The sequence below is a fragment of the Hippocampus comes genome, unplaced genomic scaffold, assembly GCF_001891065.2.
Source record: "Hippocampus comes isolate QL1 unplaced genomic scaffold, H_comes_QL1_v1.1 scaffold177, whole genome shotgun sequence".
In the NCBI taxonomy this organism is placed as follows: domain Eukaryota; kingdom Metazoa; phylum Chordata; class Actinopteri; order Syngnathiformes; family Syngnathidae; genus Hippocampus; species Hippocampus comes.
Genome location: NW_017806158.1, coordinates 2,609,968 through 2,626,965, shown reverse-complemented (window position 1 = coordinate 2,626,965; position 16,998 = coordinate 2,609,968). Strand labels below are relative to the sequence as shown.

The 16,998-nt window shown below is 45.8% G+C and overlaps 2 protein-coding genes and 1 long non-coding RNA gene across 6 annotated transcripts in view; 2 read left to right on the top strand and 1 right to left on the bottom strand.

Moving 5' to 3' along the window:
• Positions 1-4,443, top strand: part of fam222ba (family with sequence similarity 222 member Ba) — a 29,396-nt gene extending 24,953 nt beyond the window's left edge. For both annotated transcript variants that reach the window (XM_019895296.1, XM_019895297.1), the window contains one exon: positions 668-4,443. In XM_019895296.1, the coding sequence (XP_019750855.1) occupies positions 668-2,385 (1,718 nt within the window). In that variant the 3' untranslated portion in view covers positions 2,386-4,443. The remainder of the gene's footprint in view (positions 1-667) is intronic.
• Positions 4,444-4,767: 324 nt separating this feature from the next.
• The window catches only part of trpv1 (transient receptor potential cation channel, subfamily V, member 1), a 14,950-nt gene continuing 2,719 nt past the window's right edge, over positions 4,768-16,998 (bottom strand). Inside the window, exons 1-16 of one of the 3 annotated variants that reach the window (XM_019895293.1) lie at positions 16,148-16,435; positions 13,433-13,657; positions 12,297-12,454; positions 12,011-12,163; positions 10,992-11,129; positions 10,552-10,853; positions 10,009-10,185; positions 9,786-9,941; positions 9,614-9,709; positions 9,454-9,524; positions 8,855-9,020; positions 8,705-8,771; positions 7,609-7,934; positions 7,419-7,540; positions 5,387-5,508; positions 4,768-4,966 (exon numbers count right to left, since the gene is read on the bottom strand). In XM_019895293.1, the coding sequence (XP_019750852.1) occupies positions 4,887-4,966; positions 5,387-5,508; positions 7,419-7,540; positions 7,609-7,934; positions 8,705-8,771; positions 8,855-9,020; positions 9,454-9,524; positions 9,614-9,709; positions 9,786-9,941; positions 10,009-10,185; positions 10,552-10,853; positions 10,992-11,129; positions 12,011-12,163; positions 12,297-12,454; positions 13,433-13,641 (2,343 nt within the window). In that variant the 5' untranslated portion in view covers positions 13,642-13,657; positions 16,148-16,435 and the 3' untranslated portion in view covers positions 4,768-4,886. Of the gene's footprint in view, positions 4,967-5,386; positions 5,509-6,046; positions 7,331-7,418; positions 7,541-7,608; positions 7,935-8,704; positions 8,772-8,854; positions 9,021-9,453; positions 9,525-9,613; positions 9,710-9,785; positions 9,942-10,008; positions 10,186-10,551; positions 10,854-10,991; positions 11,130-12,010; positions 12,164-12,296; positions 12,455-13,432; positions 13,658-16,147; positions 16,441-16,998 lie in introns of those variants that run through there. The other 2 variants (XM_019895294.1, XM_019895295.1) reach the window with 2 other exon arrangements.
• On the top strand, positions 5,454-7,349 carry LOC109531169 (uncharacterized). The gene is made up of 2 exons (XR_002171127.1): positions 5,454-5,543; positions 5,619-7,349. It is a non-coding gene; the product is annotated as an uncharacterized LOC109531169 (long non-coding RNA).

The following is a 16,998-nucleotide window of genomic DNA, read 5'->3' as shown; positions in this document are numbered from 1 at the left end:
TCAAAAAAAAACAAGTCTCGCTTGTGTCATTTTGTTTCCTCCACTTTGACATTGAAAACGGTCTGCTCAGGGCTCCAACACGTTAGCAAACATCTACATGATCATTTCTTTGTTGAATCCATTTAAAATGGGCTCATAAGTGAGCCACCTTCTCACGCCGTCACGTACAAACACCATCTTGTTCACACTGTCACTTTCAGAGGTTAAATTTAGCCCGGATGCTTAGCAGGTGTAACAAATGTCTGCTCGCTGGAGCCAGCAAAGTCTCCCCGCAGATCAGAGCCTGTGTCTGATTACTCGTCTGCTGTCATGTCGCGCTCGTCGCGTTGTTTTTCTTTTTCCCCGACGCAGCCACGGGGAGCGTCATTGCCACATCGCCACTTTTTACCTCAGCCCCAAAGAGGTTATTTTTCACCCGCATGTGTTGCTTTGTTTGTTCGACACACGGGTATGGATGCCACCAAAAGTACCGGGGCGGTTCTCATGATAAGGGGATCTCCTTTAAGATGTGGGATGAGGATTATGTGATTGAACACGATGGATTTGTCGTTGTGGCTCGTGACCCATCATCAGATTGTGATCTTTTCCGCCAAAGAATTCTACTTAAATAATAGTGTTTCCAGTCAATGATATTTTTTTCCCCCCCTCTCTTTTTTTTCCGTCATAGGGGACACCACACAAAGGATGAGATCCACTCCTTTCCCAACCCCTGCAGAATTGGATGCCTATGCTAAAAAAGTTGCCAACAACCCCCTCACCATCAAAATCTTCCCCAACAGCGTCAAGGTCCCGCAGCGGAATCACGTCCGGCGTACCGTCAACGGACTGGACACGTCGGGCCAGCGCTATAGTCCTTACCCTTCCTCTCAGGCCAGCGCCAAGACTGGCCTCCTCGCCATTGTCAAGGTGCCCGCCGTCAAGGGCATCCTCAAAGATTCCGCCGGCGGCCGAGCGCGCCTGCACCCCGAAGTCATCATGAACCACCTGAGGGGCCCTTACCAAGTGACTTCGACCAGCACTTTAAACCACCGCCACCCGACTCTGCCCAACCTTCCCCAACCTCAGCAGAGCTTAGCCCTGCAACCCCACGACGCACCTCAGACTCTACAGATGCCACTGACTCAGCAGCAGAGCCTCAGACGTGCTCTCCCTGTGGCCCAGCACTCTCAGGGCCCACCTAGACTGCAGACTGTCTCTCAGCACCAAGCCCTCGGCCACCCGCAGGTCCCCTCCGCCGTCCTCCTTCAGCAGCAGCAGCAGCAGCACCTTCTGCAGCAGCCGCCCGGTCTGCAGGGGAGCAGAGAGCTGCCGGATGGCGACGCACCACCTAACGTGACCGTCTCTACCTCAACCATTCCACTCCCGATGGCCATGGGGCTGCACCAGGGCCACCAGCCAGACCTGAGCACCATCGTGCACCAGATCAACCAGTTCTGCCAAGCTCGGGCCCAAGGTGCCGGATCAGCCTCCATGTGCGAGGGCCAGATCGCCAACCCCAGCCCCATCAGTCGCAACCTGCTCATCAGCGCTTGCTCCAGGGTGTCCATGCACAACAACTCCGCTGCTGCTGCTGCTGCTGCTGCCGCCGCCGCCGCCGCCTCCGCCGGCTTCCCCCCGCACAACTGCATCCACGGCCCTCAAGAGAAAGTCATCATCCAGGCGGGAGCCCACCCTTTACCCAGCATGACCATGAACCACTTGCCTTCCAACCACACGGATCTCAAGCAGCAACAGCACCCTCAACAGCATCTGCACCCAAAACCCAATCAGCAGCTGCAACCGAACACACCACAACACAAGATGCGCTCTTGGAATCCGCATCAGTTGACCCACGTGCCCCATATTCCCAATGGTTGCAAGCAGCCTACCAGAGAAGCCACCTTTCACTTGAAGGGACTGGCCTACCCCGCAGAGATGTGTGTGGGGCAGCCGTACATGCTGAAGCCCCCTATAGAGAGGCCCACCCCGTCTCCGCCCGTCAACCACAATGGCATGACGGGCCCCGTGGCGCACTACCCCAACGGTCACTACTTCCAGTCCCACATTTGGAACAGCAGCATCCTTCCCACACCCAACAGTGACAGCTCCGGGTCTCAGGACGTAGCCATGCCATTCCACGGGGCGGGCCCGGGGGGCTGCACCGCACTTGAATGTGGGCCCCCGGGGGCTCCCCATTACAGGCTACCGGCGAGCTCCTCCACCTCCTCTGCCCAGACTAATCTGATGCAAACCACAGATTACATGGGTGGGGACTTCCAGACGCCCTACTTCCGCGATCAGAATCTCGGGTTAATGGGCAAGATGCACAGGCCCCCTGTGAGCAGGGTGGGGCCGGAGGTCGGGGATGGGAGAAGCGCTCTCATCCAGCATCCAGGGTACAGATAAGCTATGGCCTTGTCTCCGCAAGTTATCAGCCCCGCCCCCACCCCTTTTGTTTAGTCTTAAGAAAACACATGATAACTTGACAATACTGCTAATCTTAAAGAGGGTAAACGAATATATTTAATTCATGAAGAACAGTACTTTTCTTTTTTTTTCCTTTCTTTGATCAGTCTTGCAAGTGATCAATTGTTTTTTTTTTCTCTCTCTTTGTTTTGGGGTTTGTGAATGCTTCTACCTGGAACATTTAGGAATCATGTTCCCGATTTTTTTTTCCCCCCGCACTTCTGCTGTGTGTCATTCCTGCTTTTTGCTCCACCGTACATGCGTGTGCCTGGGTCTCGACAGATCCTGTGTTAGTTCCACTTGACGCGTTTGCAAGGGTTTCTCAAGCGCAAATAATTCCTCGCCGGAAAAAAAAGCGGCAACACCTATTGTCGGATGTGCCGCGAGAAACTTCTAACTCCGACCTGTCAAGTAGACAAGGAAAAGACTTTTTCCGTGCGTAATAATCTTGTTTGAAACAGCAGCCGGAAACGTGTGTGTGTGTGTAAGTACGCAGAGCTTTTACTATTTTCAGATGTCGTTATTTATTTGTGTAATAGGACTATTGAAACTTGATTCCTTCCCGTCGCGTACAGACGAACGCAATCGTTTGTAACAAAGCAAGGACCCCGCAGGGAGAGTACGCGTTGCCATGGCGATGGGCTCTGTCCTGCTACAAATGCTGCAATGAATTCAGGTGTTTTTCGAAAGCCCTGCGGCCGGGCCGGGAAGGCCTCGGTTGCGAGGTTGGGAAAAGTTTCGAGCAGAAAGGTCATAAGCGCTAAAAGACGGCCCGAGTCAAACGAAGACGGCGCTCAACGTAAATGAGAGCACTCCCAACAGATTGGGTTGAAAACACAACACAGTATTCACATTCCTCCTACTATGCGTGGATGGAGTACACTGGACCCCCCCCCCCCAAAAAAAAAATGTACAATAATTAAAAAAACAATTGACATCATCACAATTCAGAAGACAGTTGGAGTAAAAAAAAGCTCCCTTTCCAAAGGTCTTGTTGCCGTTTATGTTGAGCGCTGCGTAAAGGGAGCCATTTTCGTTCGCAAAGCATTATTCCGTAAACCCTGACAAATGTATTACTTGAATGTGGAGCTGATCGGTGTTCAAGGCGATACAATCGATGTGAGTACAAAGTGTTACTAATGTCACGTGGGATCGAACCTCGCGCGGTCGAATCCCGAGTGAAAAGTGTGTTTGCTACTGATTGTGATGTGAAGACCAAATTGATCACTTGCAAGATGACGCGGACAGAAACAAAGCAGACTTTTTTTCTTTTTTTTTACGTTGGAACAGCAAACGCATTGTTTATTTTATTGTACACTGGCTTACCTACTAGACTACTGTAACATTTAAACTTTAATGATTGTGTGTGTTGACAGCTCGTGTGCGCGTGTGTGTGTGTGTGGGCGCGCGCATGTGGTTGTGTGTCTCTGTGTGTTTGGTCATCATTGCGCCCATGTTTTGTTCACCTACAAACCCCTAAAAAGCCTTAATTGTTTGGTCCTTGGACTTTCCTTGAGCATGGTTTTAATGAAAACCCCCAAATAATAATAAGAAGGAAAATGGTAAGAAAACACAGACACAGCGCTTTTTTTGGGGGGGAGGGGGGATTTTTTTTTTCCCCCGGTCTTTTTATTTTCTATTGACGAGACAGAGCAATTTCTTAGACATTTGTTATGGGACGCAAGAAAAGGAATGATGTTCATGATACTATGTTTTTAGCAATGTGTAGTTACAGAGCTGTAACCCCCCCCCCACCACCACCACCACCCCATCAGTTTCAAAGCTTCAGTTTTGCAGTTGTGACTATTTATAATACTTGATTTGCTTGTTATTTAAGTCGCCCCCCCCTCCTGTTCTGTTGCTGTGAAAAGGAAGAAGGTCCATAGCCTATCTTTTTGTCATTTGAAGACAGATAAGAAGCAAGCAAAGCGCGTGAGAGTTGTGCTACTCTTTTTGTAATATTGTAATAATAAAATAAAGTTCTAATTTATGCTTTTGCATGGGTCTGAGACAATGCTTGGACTATACAGTGCGTTCCTTTGCAAACAGGAACAACGGCATAACAAAAATAGACAGGTACCCGCCCGCACTCAGTTCTGAGCACCAAATGTGATGTTTGTCACACTAATTGCCGCAGCAATCTCACACCGTTTGATTCAGGCCCGCCACCTCCAAATAGCGACTGGAAGTCGAAGCGAGATTGTGCGAGATTAAGCTTGCCTGGCTGTGATGAAATGGAACTTGTATCAAGGCTGGAATTAGGACCTTTGTGATTCACTACTGATAATGGCCCTTTTCGTGCTACTCAAACCAAGACTGATGCAATTTTTTTTTCTTTAATTATGTGCATTGTTTCATGCAGACTAAAACACAAACTCCTATTTTACAGACATTTCCTTTCAAAATCAACTCGCATTTGCTATTCAGTCCGTTTCCCGTGTTCACACTGGAAAGTTGCTCATCTCTGTGGACTTGGGTCCTCCTCGCCTGATCTCTGCAAATAAGCCTCTCCAGCTCCTCCCTGTGGAACCGAAAAGAAAATCAAGGGGATGAAACGACTCATGATCATGTCAGTGTTTCCCAATTTGTATTGAGCTACGGCATATATTTGACGCTAGAAACAAAATGTCACCCAAAAAACGGATTTACTTTCGTTTCAAAGTATTCACAAATGTGCTTGGTTTGAAATATGGGTCTTCATGCTTGAACACAAAAGGTGTTCATCCAGCGACTCTATTCCGTCGTAAGAATAGCAACAGATGGATACACACGTTAGTTGGACCTTTTGCCATCTACTTGGAGGGCATTTAATTGCGCTTCATGTCACTGGCACAGATAAGTGGGGGGGGGGGGAGATACACTCTTCGAAGTTCATTTTTGGGCCAATCGAGTGAAATAATTGTGCCACTAGTTGGGAATCACTGATCTATTTATTTATTACCTCTGTCTGTCCGAATCGGCGCGTCATCTGGCGTGAGCTGTCGCCTTCGATCCCAGTAGCCGGGCTCCTCGTGGACATTGCTCAGGTGGATGTTCCATTTGTTCCAGTTGACTTCCTCCACTCTGCCACGACGGGAGGAAACATGCTCCAATTAGAGGTAAGTTGTTGTTCAAGATGACTGCAAGCGTCTTTTAGTTTTCAACATTGATTGACACCTCATTGCCTGCAACAGGTTAACGCGTGACTCAAGTGAGGGCAGCATCGTGAGCAAGTGGTTCGCGGTCATTGACGGTTCTGAAGTTGGGTGTTCAATCTCAATTGAGGCCAGTTGCTCCCACACGCACGCACGCACAAACACACACACACACACACTCTAATGGAAAACAGGAGTTGACCCAATACTTAGCTTAAAATATATTAAATAAAAATCAAACAATATAGCAATAGTAAAACAAAATTAGATTTAGGGAAATAAATAGGAGGTGGGGGGCGGGGGGACCTGAAGAGAACCATATTGCTAAATTGCCTTTGTATCTCATGGTTTTTCTCCACAAGGGGGCGCACCTTCCCCATATAAACACCAACGATCGTCAGCCATTAATCATGTTCCATACTCGTCTTTTTTTTTTTTTCTAAACCGAGGTCTTTTTTTTTTTTTAATGTCACTGTCCTGGGGACCTCACCCCACCAGGAGCAGACTGCTCTCCGCCCATCTCCTCCACCAACATGGGAAGATCACAGTTATTGTCGCCCATAGTCCGACAGTCATCACCCCAGATGAGACAAAGGACAATTTTTGTGATGAGCTAGAAGATGCCATCCAGGCAGCCCCCGACCATGACATCGTCATTGTCCTCACCGATGCCAACGCCACAATCTCCACCCAAGACCACACCCTCCCAGCTGTAACAGGCCCATTTTTCATCGACAGCACCATCAATGATAATGGCCAGCGACTATACAATCGATGCAGAGCCACCGACCTCTGCACTGCCGATACATGGTTTCCCCGTAAGCGGAGGCATCACTGGACCTGGTAAAGCCCTGATGGAAAAACGAAGAAAGCAATTGACCACATCCTTGTTTAACCTACGATGGAAAAATTCAATCAGCAACTGCCGTGTCTACAGTGGTGCACAACTTGGCATCACGCTCCTCTCCATTCCCGGTAAACTTTTCATTCGCATTCTACTCACCCGAGCTCTACCTGCAACCAGAAGCAGACGCCGCCAACAACAAGCCGGATTCATGCCCAACCGTTCCACAATCGAACACATCTCTGCTCTCCGACTCCTGATAGAAAAGGCTCGGGAGTTCAGAAAGGATCGGCACTTATTCACTGCTTTCATTGACCTCAAGGCTGCTTTTGACACAGTGGACCACGGGTCCCTCTGGAACATCTTAAAATCCCTCGGAATCCCAACCAAGATCACCACACTCTTCAAACAACTGTACCAGGGTGCGGAAAGTTGTGTACGTGTGAATGGCCAAGAGTGTCTACAATGCCTCAGTCATCTCCGTCCTCCTGTACGGCTCCGAAACCTAGCCACTGAATAACACTCTTGCGGCCAATCTTGATGGCCCTCAGGAGGATTGAAGGCATCTCGTGGACCGAGCACATCACAAATCAGACTCTTAAGAGACAAAACAAAACAGCCACCAGCCTCCCGTTGGTGCTGGTATAGCCTGCGGTGAGTGCGATGGTATGGCCATGTCATCCGCCTGCCCCAGGAACACCCAACCCGCACCATCTTGGCCTTCAACCCCCAGCAAGCTGGCTGGAGATGACCCAGCGGTGCCCCCCCGCACTCACTGGACGTAATAGCTCTGGACCTTGGGCCCTGCAATGTGACCCTGGAACAAGGTCAACACCTTGCCCACAACATCCAGATGGAGAGACCCGGTTGCAAGGGTTGGCTCTACATGCCATGAAGTGCAAGAGGACTAAAGAAAGAAAGAAAAACAGAAACCGCGGTCTGAAATGAATTCACTTTGGCATTCAAGGTTCTCTTCATCACAGTCAAAAGCTGACCTGAAACAGCGGCGGCAGTCTTGGTCAGAGGGCGTGCCCAGATTTTTGTCCACCCCACAGCGAAGTCTCTTCCTCACAAACAACGGCAACCTTTTCTCCATGTCCAGGATGGTGATTGCCCTCTGACAAAACGAAACAAAACAAAACCTGTCAAATCAGAGCTGCTGAGGCCGCGTAAGGTATGGCCGACCTGTAGCTTCCAGATGCTAGCGCTCTCCATGGTGATCTTCTCCACCGTGCGGTTCATGAGGGCAATGAGCATGTTCAGCAGCAGGATGTAAGTGAGGATGATGTAAAAGATGAGCAGTACGTAGAAGACCTCTTTGTACTGGTAGTGCTCGGTGAACTCCATGTCACCCATGCCGATGGTAAACTTGAAGAGCTGCAGCGTGGTGTAGGAGATGTTTCGGAAGGTGGGTTTGATGCACTCGGAGTTGGGGTGAAGCGGTCCGAAGAGGCGGCCGCTCTTATCAGTGGTGTTTCTCACAGGGGGCTCAATGAGCAGCGTGACCACGGCTGTGACACATGATAGAATGTCAACACACAACCTCAAAAAATACTTGGCTCTCCAAGTATGACCAATTTTTACTCTTTCAATGCTAGCCATTTTTTTCAAAAAAAAAAATCTATTGGAAGCAAGTAAATTTCGAGCATTCCTTCGTGATTTTTCAAAGCTCACAGAATGTTGTGGTTTATGTAAACACAGAAATTACCAAATGTAAGATTAGAATCTATTACAACCTTATTCCATTTTTTTTTAGTAATCAGCTGTCAAACATGGATGAGTTTCACCCAAATCATTTTTTGGACCCAAAAATGCCGAAAATAAGCAATTTTATGCTAATAGTTTCTGCTTGAGTAACGGCCTCAAACATCTGAAGAGTCCTTTTCTTTTCTGAGATAACAAGGAAATTGTGCTTTTGATGGCAAAATAATGTCTTTTAAATATTCACCACAGTAAGATTTTTACATTTGACAAACTTTACAAACTATTTGCACTCTATTTAGTACTAGTAGTAGTATTTAGTCGTGTGTGTGGGCGCGTGCGTGCTTAATAATTAAAACAGAGTTTGCCAAGATATTTCTCCTCTCATTCCAATTTTAAGAAGTTGATTGTCAATTTCCGTCACCGGTGCTCCTCACTATGATTCCCATTGACGACATTTCACTTAAACGGCGCTCAAAAGAGTTAAATTACAGTCGAATAAAAAGCCTCAGTGCTCAACAAAACAAAGGTTTGATTCCTAAAAAGACAATGGCTGGAAGGGTACCGGGAATAGGCCTACCTGCTGAGAATCCAAAGAGAAAGACGACATAGACAAATAGAAAGCGCAGGATATCGCTGAGGATCATCTGCAAGGAGGAAAAAAGCCGTTAGCGCCTCAAAGATCCAAAATTGCTTGCAGAGGGAATTTGTGTTATCGCGCTTGATGTACCTTCTGTATCATGACGCTGTAGATGCCCATGTGTTTGCTGCCCCTAGCGAAGTAGAGCAGGTTGACCCAGCTGAGAGCAAGACACAGCACCAGGAAGCCCAGGTATTCTTGTCTCCCAAAGATATAAAGGCCAGCTGCAGTCAGGAAAAGGACAGCCTGCAAAAAGCTGAAAAAGTCACAGAATGGACTAGAGCATCCAAAAAAAAAAAAAAAACATCCATCCATCCATCCATCCATTAGCTGATTTGCTTTTTTGTGACATTCTGCTCGGTGCTGTGCCACACAATTTTTCTCATGTAAAACAAGAGCCTTGGCTCAATTAATTTTGTCAAATGCATAAGAGCACCGCCCATCTGTTTGTTGTCCTCCATGAACCAGGAAGTAACCTGCTAACGACCAAACAAACATGATGCTCCACAAGTCTGTCGTGTAGATACTGTTTGAATGAAACTGCATCAGACCTGTGATTGGCTGCCAACCAGTCTAAAGACGAACCCTGCCAAAGTCAGTCAAGCCTCGCAGAAAATAGATGGATGGAACTTATGTGACCATTCGTAAACTATCACACGGGCCATCTGCATTGGATCAGTGTTACTTACAAAAGAATATCATAATAGCCATCAATCAGCAAGGTCTGCAGCTTTGGTCGTTTCCTCCTCAGATCTATTAACTACATTTCAAATTTTGATTATATAAATGGTTAAGGTGCCACATGTAAAATAAAAGCAAAAGAGATTGGACAGAGGGAATGGTACGTACCCCTATGAAAAAGAAAGAGCAGTTTGCCAACGTTATTAGGAGCTGTCCTGAAATATACAGGTAACCTGTAGCGCTGTGCTCCAGAGGGAACGGTGTCTGAAGACAACAAAAATGTTAACATGAGCGGAGTTGGGTCACCAAGATTGAGACCATAACAGTCCCCAGCAGCCACCTTTCCATCCTTCTTGTTGAAGGCCACCGCTGTGAAGATGACCAGGTACCCGAAGTAGACCAGAAAGTTGAAAAAAAATATTCGGCCCGCAAACCTCTTCCACTTGTCTTCCAGCAGTTGGCGCAAAGGTTCTGTCTGGAGCATCTCATGGCGGTTCTGGGAGCAGACACAAAACATTTAACGGCAGTCTAGACTCAGGTGAGACGGATTCACAGGGACTCACGGGGATGTCACTGCCATAGACGAGTATTTCCAGGGCCGACTTGTTGTCCGCCGAGTCCACTGAGGCCAAGTCGTACAAGGAGCTCTGGACCGGCCCGTAAACCCACTCGGTGAATTTACGAGACAAATGTTTGGTGTGCCTCTCCTGGAACTCGCGCCGCAGGATGTGTGCGAAAAGCTGCAAAAGAGGAACGCAGTTTAATACTATAACTTTCTACAGTATGTTGCTGCACTTATCGTTTTCAATACAATTCTGTACATTTATATCTAGTCAATTACTGTTTTTTTTAACTGATTATAGTATTTTTTTGAATTACTCCTACTACCAACAAAATACCGTATTTTTTTGTTGATCCAGTCAGTCGCATTTATTTATTTTATTTTTTACAATATCTGGATGTTGACCGATAATTATGATGCTATTTATTTTTATAAAATATAATTATTTTCAATTTAGAAATGTATAAATGAAATCCATATCTACAAAATTATGCACTCAATCACGTTTCATCGCGCAACTAACGTCGTGGCTTTTGAGCCTTACCCCACTTTTTCCAGTCTTGGCAGCCAGTTTGAGAGGCGTCAGGCCGTTGTTGTTTTCAATCTCTTCCAAGTTGAGTTTGGGCCTCAGCCGCGCCGTGGTGGTCAGGATGTGGTCGTACATGCTGGTGATGAATAACTCCGTGTTCTCCTTAGTGTTGTCAGCCACCACCACCAGGGCGTGTAGCACCGTGTTGCCTTGAGAGTCGGGTGCGTTCGCATAGGCCTGCTGGAACTCGTTGTCCAAGAGGTACTCCACCACGTCTGGCTGGTTCGTGCACGCTGCCAGGGACAAAGGGAGCTCACCTGGAGACCAAAAAGAAAATTGTGCTATCATTCTTTGGGTATGTTGACAAAAGCATGAACTGGGAAGGGGTTGAAAATGTGTGTTACAAATGGATGCTACAGGCTACAGTTAGCATGACAAATCTCTTGTGCACTTACCAAAGTAGAAATTGGGGCCTTCATGTTGCTGAAAGAATTTCCCAGAGGCTTTGGCGTGGACGTCTGCCCCTTTGCTGAGCAGAAGCTTGACGTAGCTCAGACTCCTCCGCTCAATTGCGATGTGCAGTGCCGTCTGCCCTGTTTGTTCATATCGAAACGAATGAACAACTTATGTATGAGTTTTAAGATTGTGGTTGTAGTTGGTTTCCAGTCCCTGATGGTGTAGTGGGACACTGACTTTGTCGCAGGCAGCATTGGCTCAGTTCCCACTCATGATTGTGTAAATATGCATGTGAACGACTGTCTGTCTCTGTATGTGCCAAGTGACATGGGAACCAGTCCAGGGTGTTTGTCCACCTTTTACCCAAAGTCACCTGGGATGGCGTCCAACTGCCCTTACCGTATTGGCCCGAATATAAGACGGTGTTTTTTTTGCATTGAAATGTGACTGAAAAAGTGGGGGTCGTCTTATATTCGGGGTCTAGACATTATACCCATTCACGACGCTAGATGGCGCCATATATCATTGAAGCGAATGCTGAACTTGACTTCCCAGGCCAAAGTGAACCCCTGGCACGAAGAATAAAAATAAAAATAGCGGTAGCACGAAGAAGAAAAAAAAATAGCGGTACAAAGGAAAAGAGAAGAAAATAATAGAAGAGACAACAGAAAATGGAGAAACGTAGTTACAATCTGGAGAAAAGTGGGTCAAAGATCGGCCAGGTTAACCGGCAGCTGAGGAAAAGTTATGATGTAATTTACATTTCAAAAACCAGAAGCCATTCATTGACGAATGTGATTGCACTTTAGATTTGAATGAGGCAAAATATCATGCTCTTTCTCTCAAATATATTGTTATAATCATTTATTTCAGATGTACTGTAATTCTTTTCTGTATAAAAATTAATTTGGTGTTCAAAAAGTCTTTTTTCAAACTTGAGTCTTGAAAAAGAGGGGGTCGTCTTATAATCAGGGCCGTCTTATATTCGGGCCAATACGGTATTTAACTCCCAACTTACCTTTATAGTAACGGTCGGTGTAAGCTGCGTTGACAAACTCTTTCAGGTCGCCCGTCCTCTCTGAGATGTCCAATAATAAGTCAACGGTCGGATTCTCGCCGCCTCGGAGGTGCAGGAGTGCCTTCATCAGGGCAGTTTTACCGTACGACTGATCTGTATGTGTCAAGCAATCAATCAATCACACACACATTTTCTTCATAGTCTTGTGTGGTCTGTCATATTTAAAAAAAAAAAAAAAATCAGCTAAGAGGTTAAAAATTGGTATGTGGGGACCCGTTACACGCACACAGTGAGTCGGTGAGTTTCTTCATATTTTGGTGCAGGTACTGAGATAGGCCGTCCAATTTCCTGATATCGCCGCTGGCCGCCGCTTCAAACAGCCTATCGATGTCAAACGTCTGACTGTCTCGCTTGCTGTTATCCTGATCCACACCTCGGATCTCCCTGCAAATCAAACACATTGGAATAGAAACAGCAACGTCAGGTTTGCAAGTTTCTATTTTTTTATGATTCTGGGTTATAGAGACTATTTTACCTTATTCTTGTGCGTCAGAGGTGAATGTGTGTTGTTTTGTGTGACGGGTTTTTGCGGGGTGTGAGTTTTTGTGGCGATTATGGGTATTACGTGTGAGTTTTTTGTTGCATGGGATTCATTTTTCTGTGTCTGTAGGAGGTTTTTGGTGTGTGGAAGTATTTTTTGTTTTGTGAGGTATTTATGTGTGTACATTTTTTTATCCTCATGTGATGTTTGTGTTGTGTGAGTGGGTTTTGATGTTTTTGTGAGAGGTTTCTCATTGCGAAATGTTGGTTGTGTTTGAGAGTTTTTGTTTCATGTTTTGTTCTTATTGAGTGTGAAATGTTTAACTACGCACGTTTTTTAGGTAATTGTGAGAGCTTGTTGTAACACGTGGGAGGTTTTTTATTAGCATTAGTGTGTGAAAGGTTTTTCCGGTGAGTGCAAGAGATTTGTGTTATGTGCGAGTTTTTTTTTTTGTGTGTGTTTCCTGTGAGAGGTTTCTTAGTGAGAACTGAAACTGTTTTTGATCAGTGAGGCCCTTTTTGGGAGGCGAAGTTTTTTTGTGGGTGAAATTTTTTGCTTTTGACGAGATGTGTGTGAGATGTTTAGGTATTTTTTGACTGTGATTTTTTTTTGCTCAGTTTTTTTTTGTGTGTTTGTGAGAGCTTTTTTGTTACGTCTCTTGGTGAGTAGAAAGGTTGCATCAGTTTTTTTGTTGAGTGTGAGGTTTTCTGTTGTATGGTATTTTTTTTTTCATTGTGTGACATTTCAATGTGAGAGAGTTTTCTTTTGACCCATGCGAGTTTTTTTCATAGTGTGTAACAGGTTCTTTGTTGTGCGCGAGAGGTTTCTGAGTGAAGTGTGAGTTAAGCTTTTAGATGCACGGACAGGAAGGAAAGTCTCACTTGTCAAAATTGAGATTGAATCGTATTTGAGGTTTGGTGTCCTCCATTTCCTCCTGGTAGTCCGTGTCCATGGGGGCTTTGGGTGCCTCGTGGCCCGCACTTAAAACAGACCCTAGAACATCTTGTTTTGGCGATTTGCGTTGACATTTCTCGGCCTCTGTCCTGTCGTCAGCCTCCAGAGAGAAGGCGTACTTTTCGGACTTCTTCATATCCGCACCCAGATGCCTGCAACAATCGTAAAGGAAAAAGCTTTCAAATGAAAGTGTTGAGGTGGTGGTCGAGGGAGGACTCATGATAAGCTTGTTTATACAGTATGTGCATTTTAAACACAGAGATTACAGACAGGTGATGAGGTCTCCTGCAAAGTGAGGATGGGATCAAATGCATGCATAAAACAATAACGTCTGATGATATTTTCATTCGGCGGCAGTTGGCCGAAACGTTAACAAATCCGTCTCACAGTTCTGAGGTCTGGGGTTTGAATCTGGGCTCCTGCTTTCATATGTGGCATTAGCACGTGCTCCCCGTGCTTGCGTGGAGTTTCTCTGACTACTGTACTCTACCCCCACCACATGCACTGTCACCCCTTCTGGTGGCAATGAATTTATCCATCCATCCATCCATTTTCTAAACCACTTATCCTTGCAATGGTCAGGGGTGTGCTGGAGCCTCTCCAGGCTGTCTTCGGGCAGTAGGCGGGGGACACCCTGAACCGGTTGCCAGCCAAACACAGGGCACACATAGACAAACAACCATTCGCGCTCACACCTATTCTCAATTATGGACTATTTAGAGTGTTCCATTAACCTGCCCTGCATGTAATTGGAATGTGGGAGAAAACCGGAGTACCCGCAGAAAACCCACGCAGGCACAGGGAGAACATGCAAACTCCACACAGGAAGACCATGGGCCGAAATCGAACCCATTACCTCCACACTGTAAGGCGGACGTGCTAACCAGTTGAACACCGTGACGCTCCCTTGCCCGCCCCCCCCCCTTCCCCCCAAAAAAACCCAAAAAAAACATAAGTGAAGCTAATGAAAAGTGATTATTTATCTAAACGTGCCTTGCGACTTACTGGCGACCATTCCATGGTGTAGGCTGCCTCTCGCCTGAAATCAGATCTGATAGGCAGCAGCAATGGCGAAAGTGGGTACACACTCACTTCATTAGGAACAAATGCACCATTCTGGTTAAACATTCAGCTTTTACAAGTGTATCAAGAGACCCCGTACAAATTAATGGATACACTCTTACAGCATGTACGCGAGCTTCAAACATCCATTTTCCATGGTAGGCTGCCTCTCGCCTGAAATCAGATCTGATAGGCAGCAGCAATGGCGAAAGTGGGTATACACTCACTTCATTAGGAACAAATGCACCATTCTGGTTAAACATTCAGCTTTTACAAGTGTATAAAGAGACCCCGTACAAATTAATGGATACACTCTTACAGCATGTACGTGAGCTTCAAACATCCATTTTCCCTTTATGCTCGTCCTCTTTAGATTTGTTGATAGTTTGCACCGCCGAGCCAGTTTATATCACTGTACTCTATAGTTTCCTATGTTGCGTGTACATTAGCATACTTTCAGACTGTTAAATGAACATAATAAAACGGGAGAGAAATACATTCTCTACTCTTCTTAACAAAGTCTGAGAAGTTGAATTGTATTTGTGGAATGCGGACAAAAGCGCACACAGTTAAGTTACCATGACCACAGTTCACCTCAGCAGTAGACATGTGATGTTTGCCTTGCACTGCTTAACAAAGAGTTTGTTTATGTATTAAAAAAAAAAACATCTTCATGACTGCAGCACACATTGTGTGCTGAGGACATAGCCTCCCTTATACAATCTATCACAATTAATGGGGATGGGGGGGCTGCAAATTCCTAGGACAAGTTAAAAATATATATTATTTTCACCTAAAAAAAACATCTTCATGACTGCAGCACACATTGTGGGCTGAGGACATAGCCTTCCTTATACAATCTATCACAATTAATGGGGATGGGGCAAGGGGGCTGCAAATTCCTAGGACAAGTTAAAATATATTATTTTCACCCAAAAAAAGCATTATGTAAACGATAATGGGAAGTTGATATTCTTGTTCCCATTTTCTGTTTTAAAATGGGGGAATAGATGACTCAGCATGGAAACTGAGAGATGCATTAAGAGGAACGTGATAGCGGGTAAGATTTAAATGGAGCAAAGCGATTAAAACGCAATGAAATTTGCATTTGTATTCATTCATTCATAAACCATAAATAGACCACGGACAAAATTTGCTTTGCCTGACTCACTGTTGTGTGTGCGCAAAAGGACTTTGCGAACGCTCTGGGTGGAGATAAATATAAATGGAATAAATGGTACTTTCTCAATCGACTTACGACATCTGTAATTAAATATGTTACTTTACAGCACTCACTTTTCAACAAAAAAAAACACGACCACAGTCCATGTCCATGTCTAAGGATCACAAGTTGGGGGGGTGAAATAACGTCCTGAAAACAATAGAACTGTTCTTACTGCCCGGAGACAGCTGGGATAGGCTCCAGCACCCCCCGCGACCCTAGTGAGGATTAACCGGTTCGGAAAATGAATGAATGAATGCTTCCCTTTGATGTCGCGATTTCCTTTGGAATCCAACGAAACAATTTGAAAATCGTGGGGGAGAAAATAAAAATCATAATAATCTGTGAATTGACTCACCACCACAAGCGATCTGAGATTCAACTTCCAGATGATCGTTTTCCTCACATAAAAAAATAACACAATGAGATCACCGTTTGGTCTGCTGCAGACGGTTTGGGGCGGGTATTGTGTCCGAAGATGCTCGCTTAACGCAACACGGACAAGAAGAGCGTGTGGAGGAGGGGGGTGGGGGGGGTGACCCGCCCTGGAGAATATCAGAGTACATTAGTGTGGAGCTGTAAGTGCTTGAAATGAGGATGTATTGACTGGCTGTGCACGGGCCCACGCACATACATTATGTCTGACTTTGGCTGAAGAACATGAACACACACACACACACAAAACCCCACCCCACACACACCCACACACACACACACACACACACACACACACACACACACGTTCCAAAGAAAACAAAACTAACCAAACTACACCCCAAAATTGAAAAGGGGCACTATTTTCAAGATAATCCTACAGTATGATTTAACATGATAATAATTGCCCAGTCAGCAAAATTGGTCTGGCCCAGCTCTGGCACGGACACGGCACGACACTCGGCCCACATACCGCAATGAATGACGGTCCTGCAGTGGCCCGGGTCTGGCATCCATGATCCGGCCCTACTCCGGCCCGACGCTGGGCCAGAACAGGTTCCTGATATCAGCCTTAATTCAACCTCAACTAAGCCACATCTTTCATGAGCCATATTTGACCCACATTTAAAAAAAAAGTCTCAAAAACAACTGTTATAAAAATATGTTTATTGTCATACTTTGCGAACCTCACATATAACTCCACATCCACTGGAAAAATGCACTTTTCTTTATTTAACAGTGAACACAAAGTCCAAATTGGGATGCAGCTTCCTC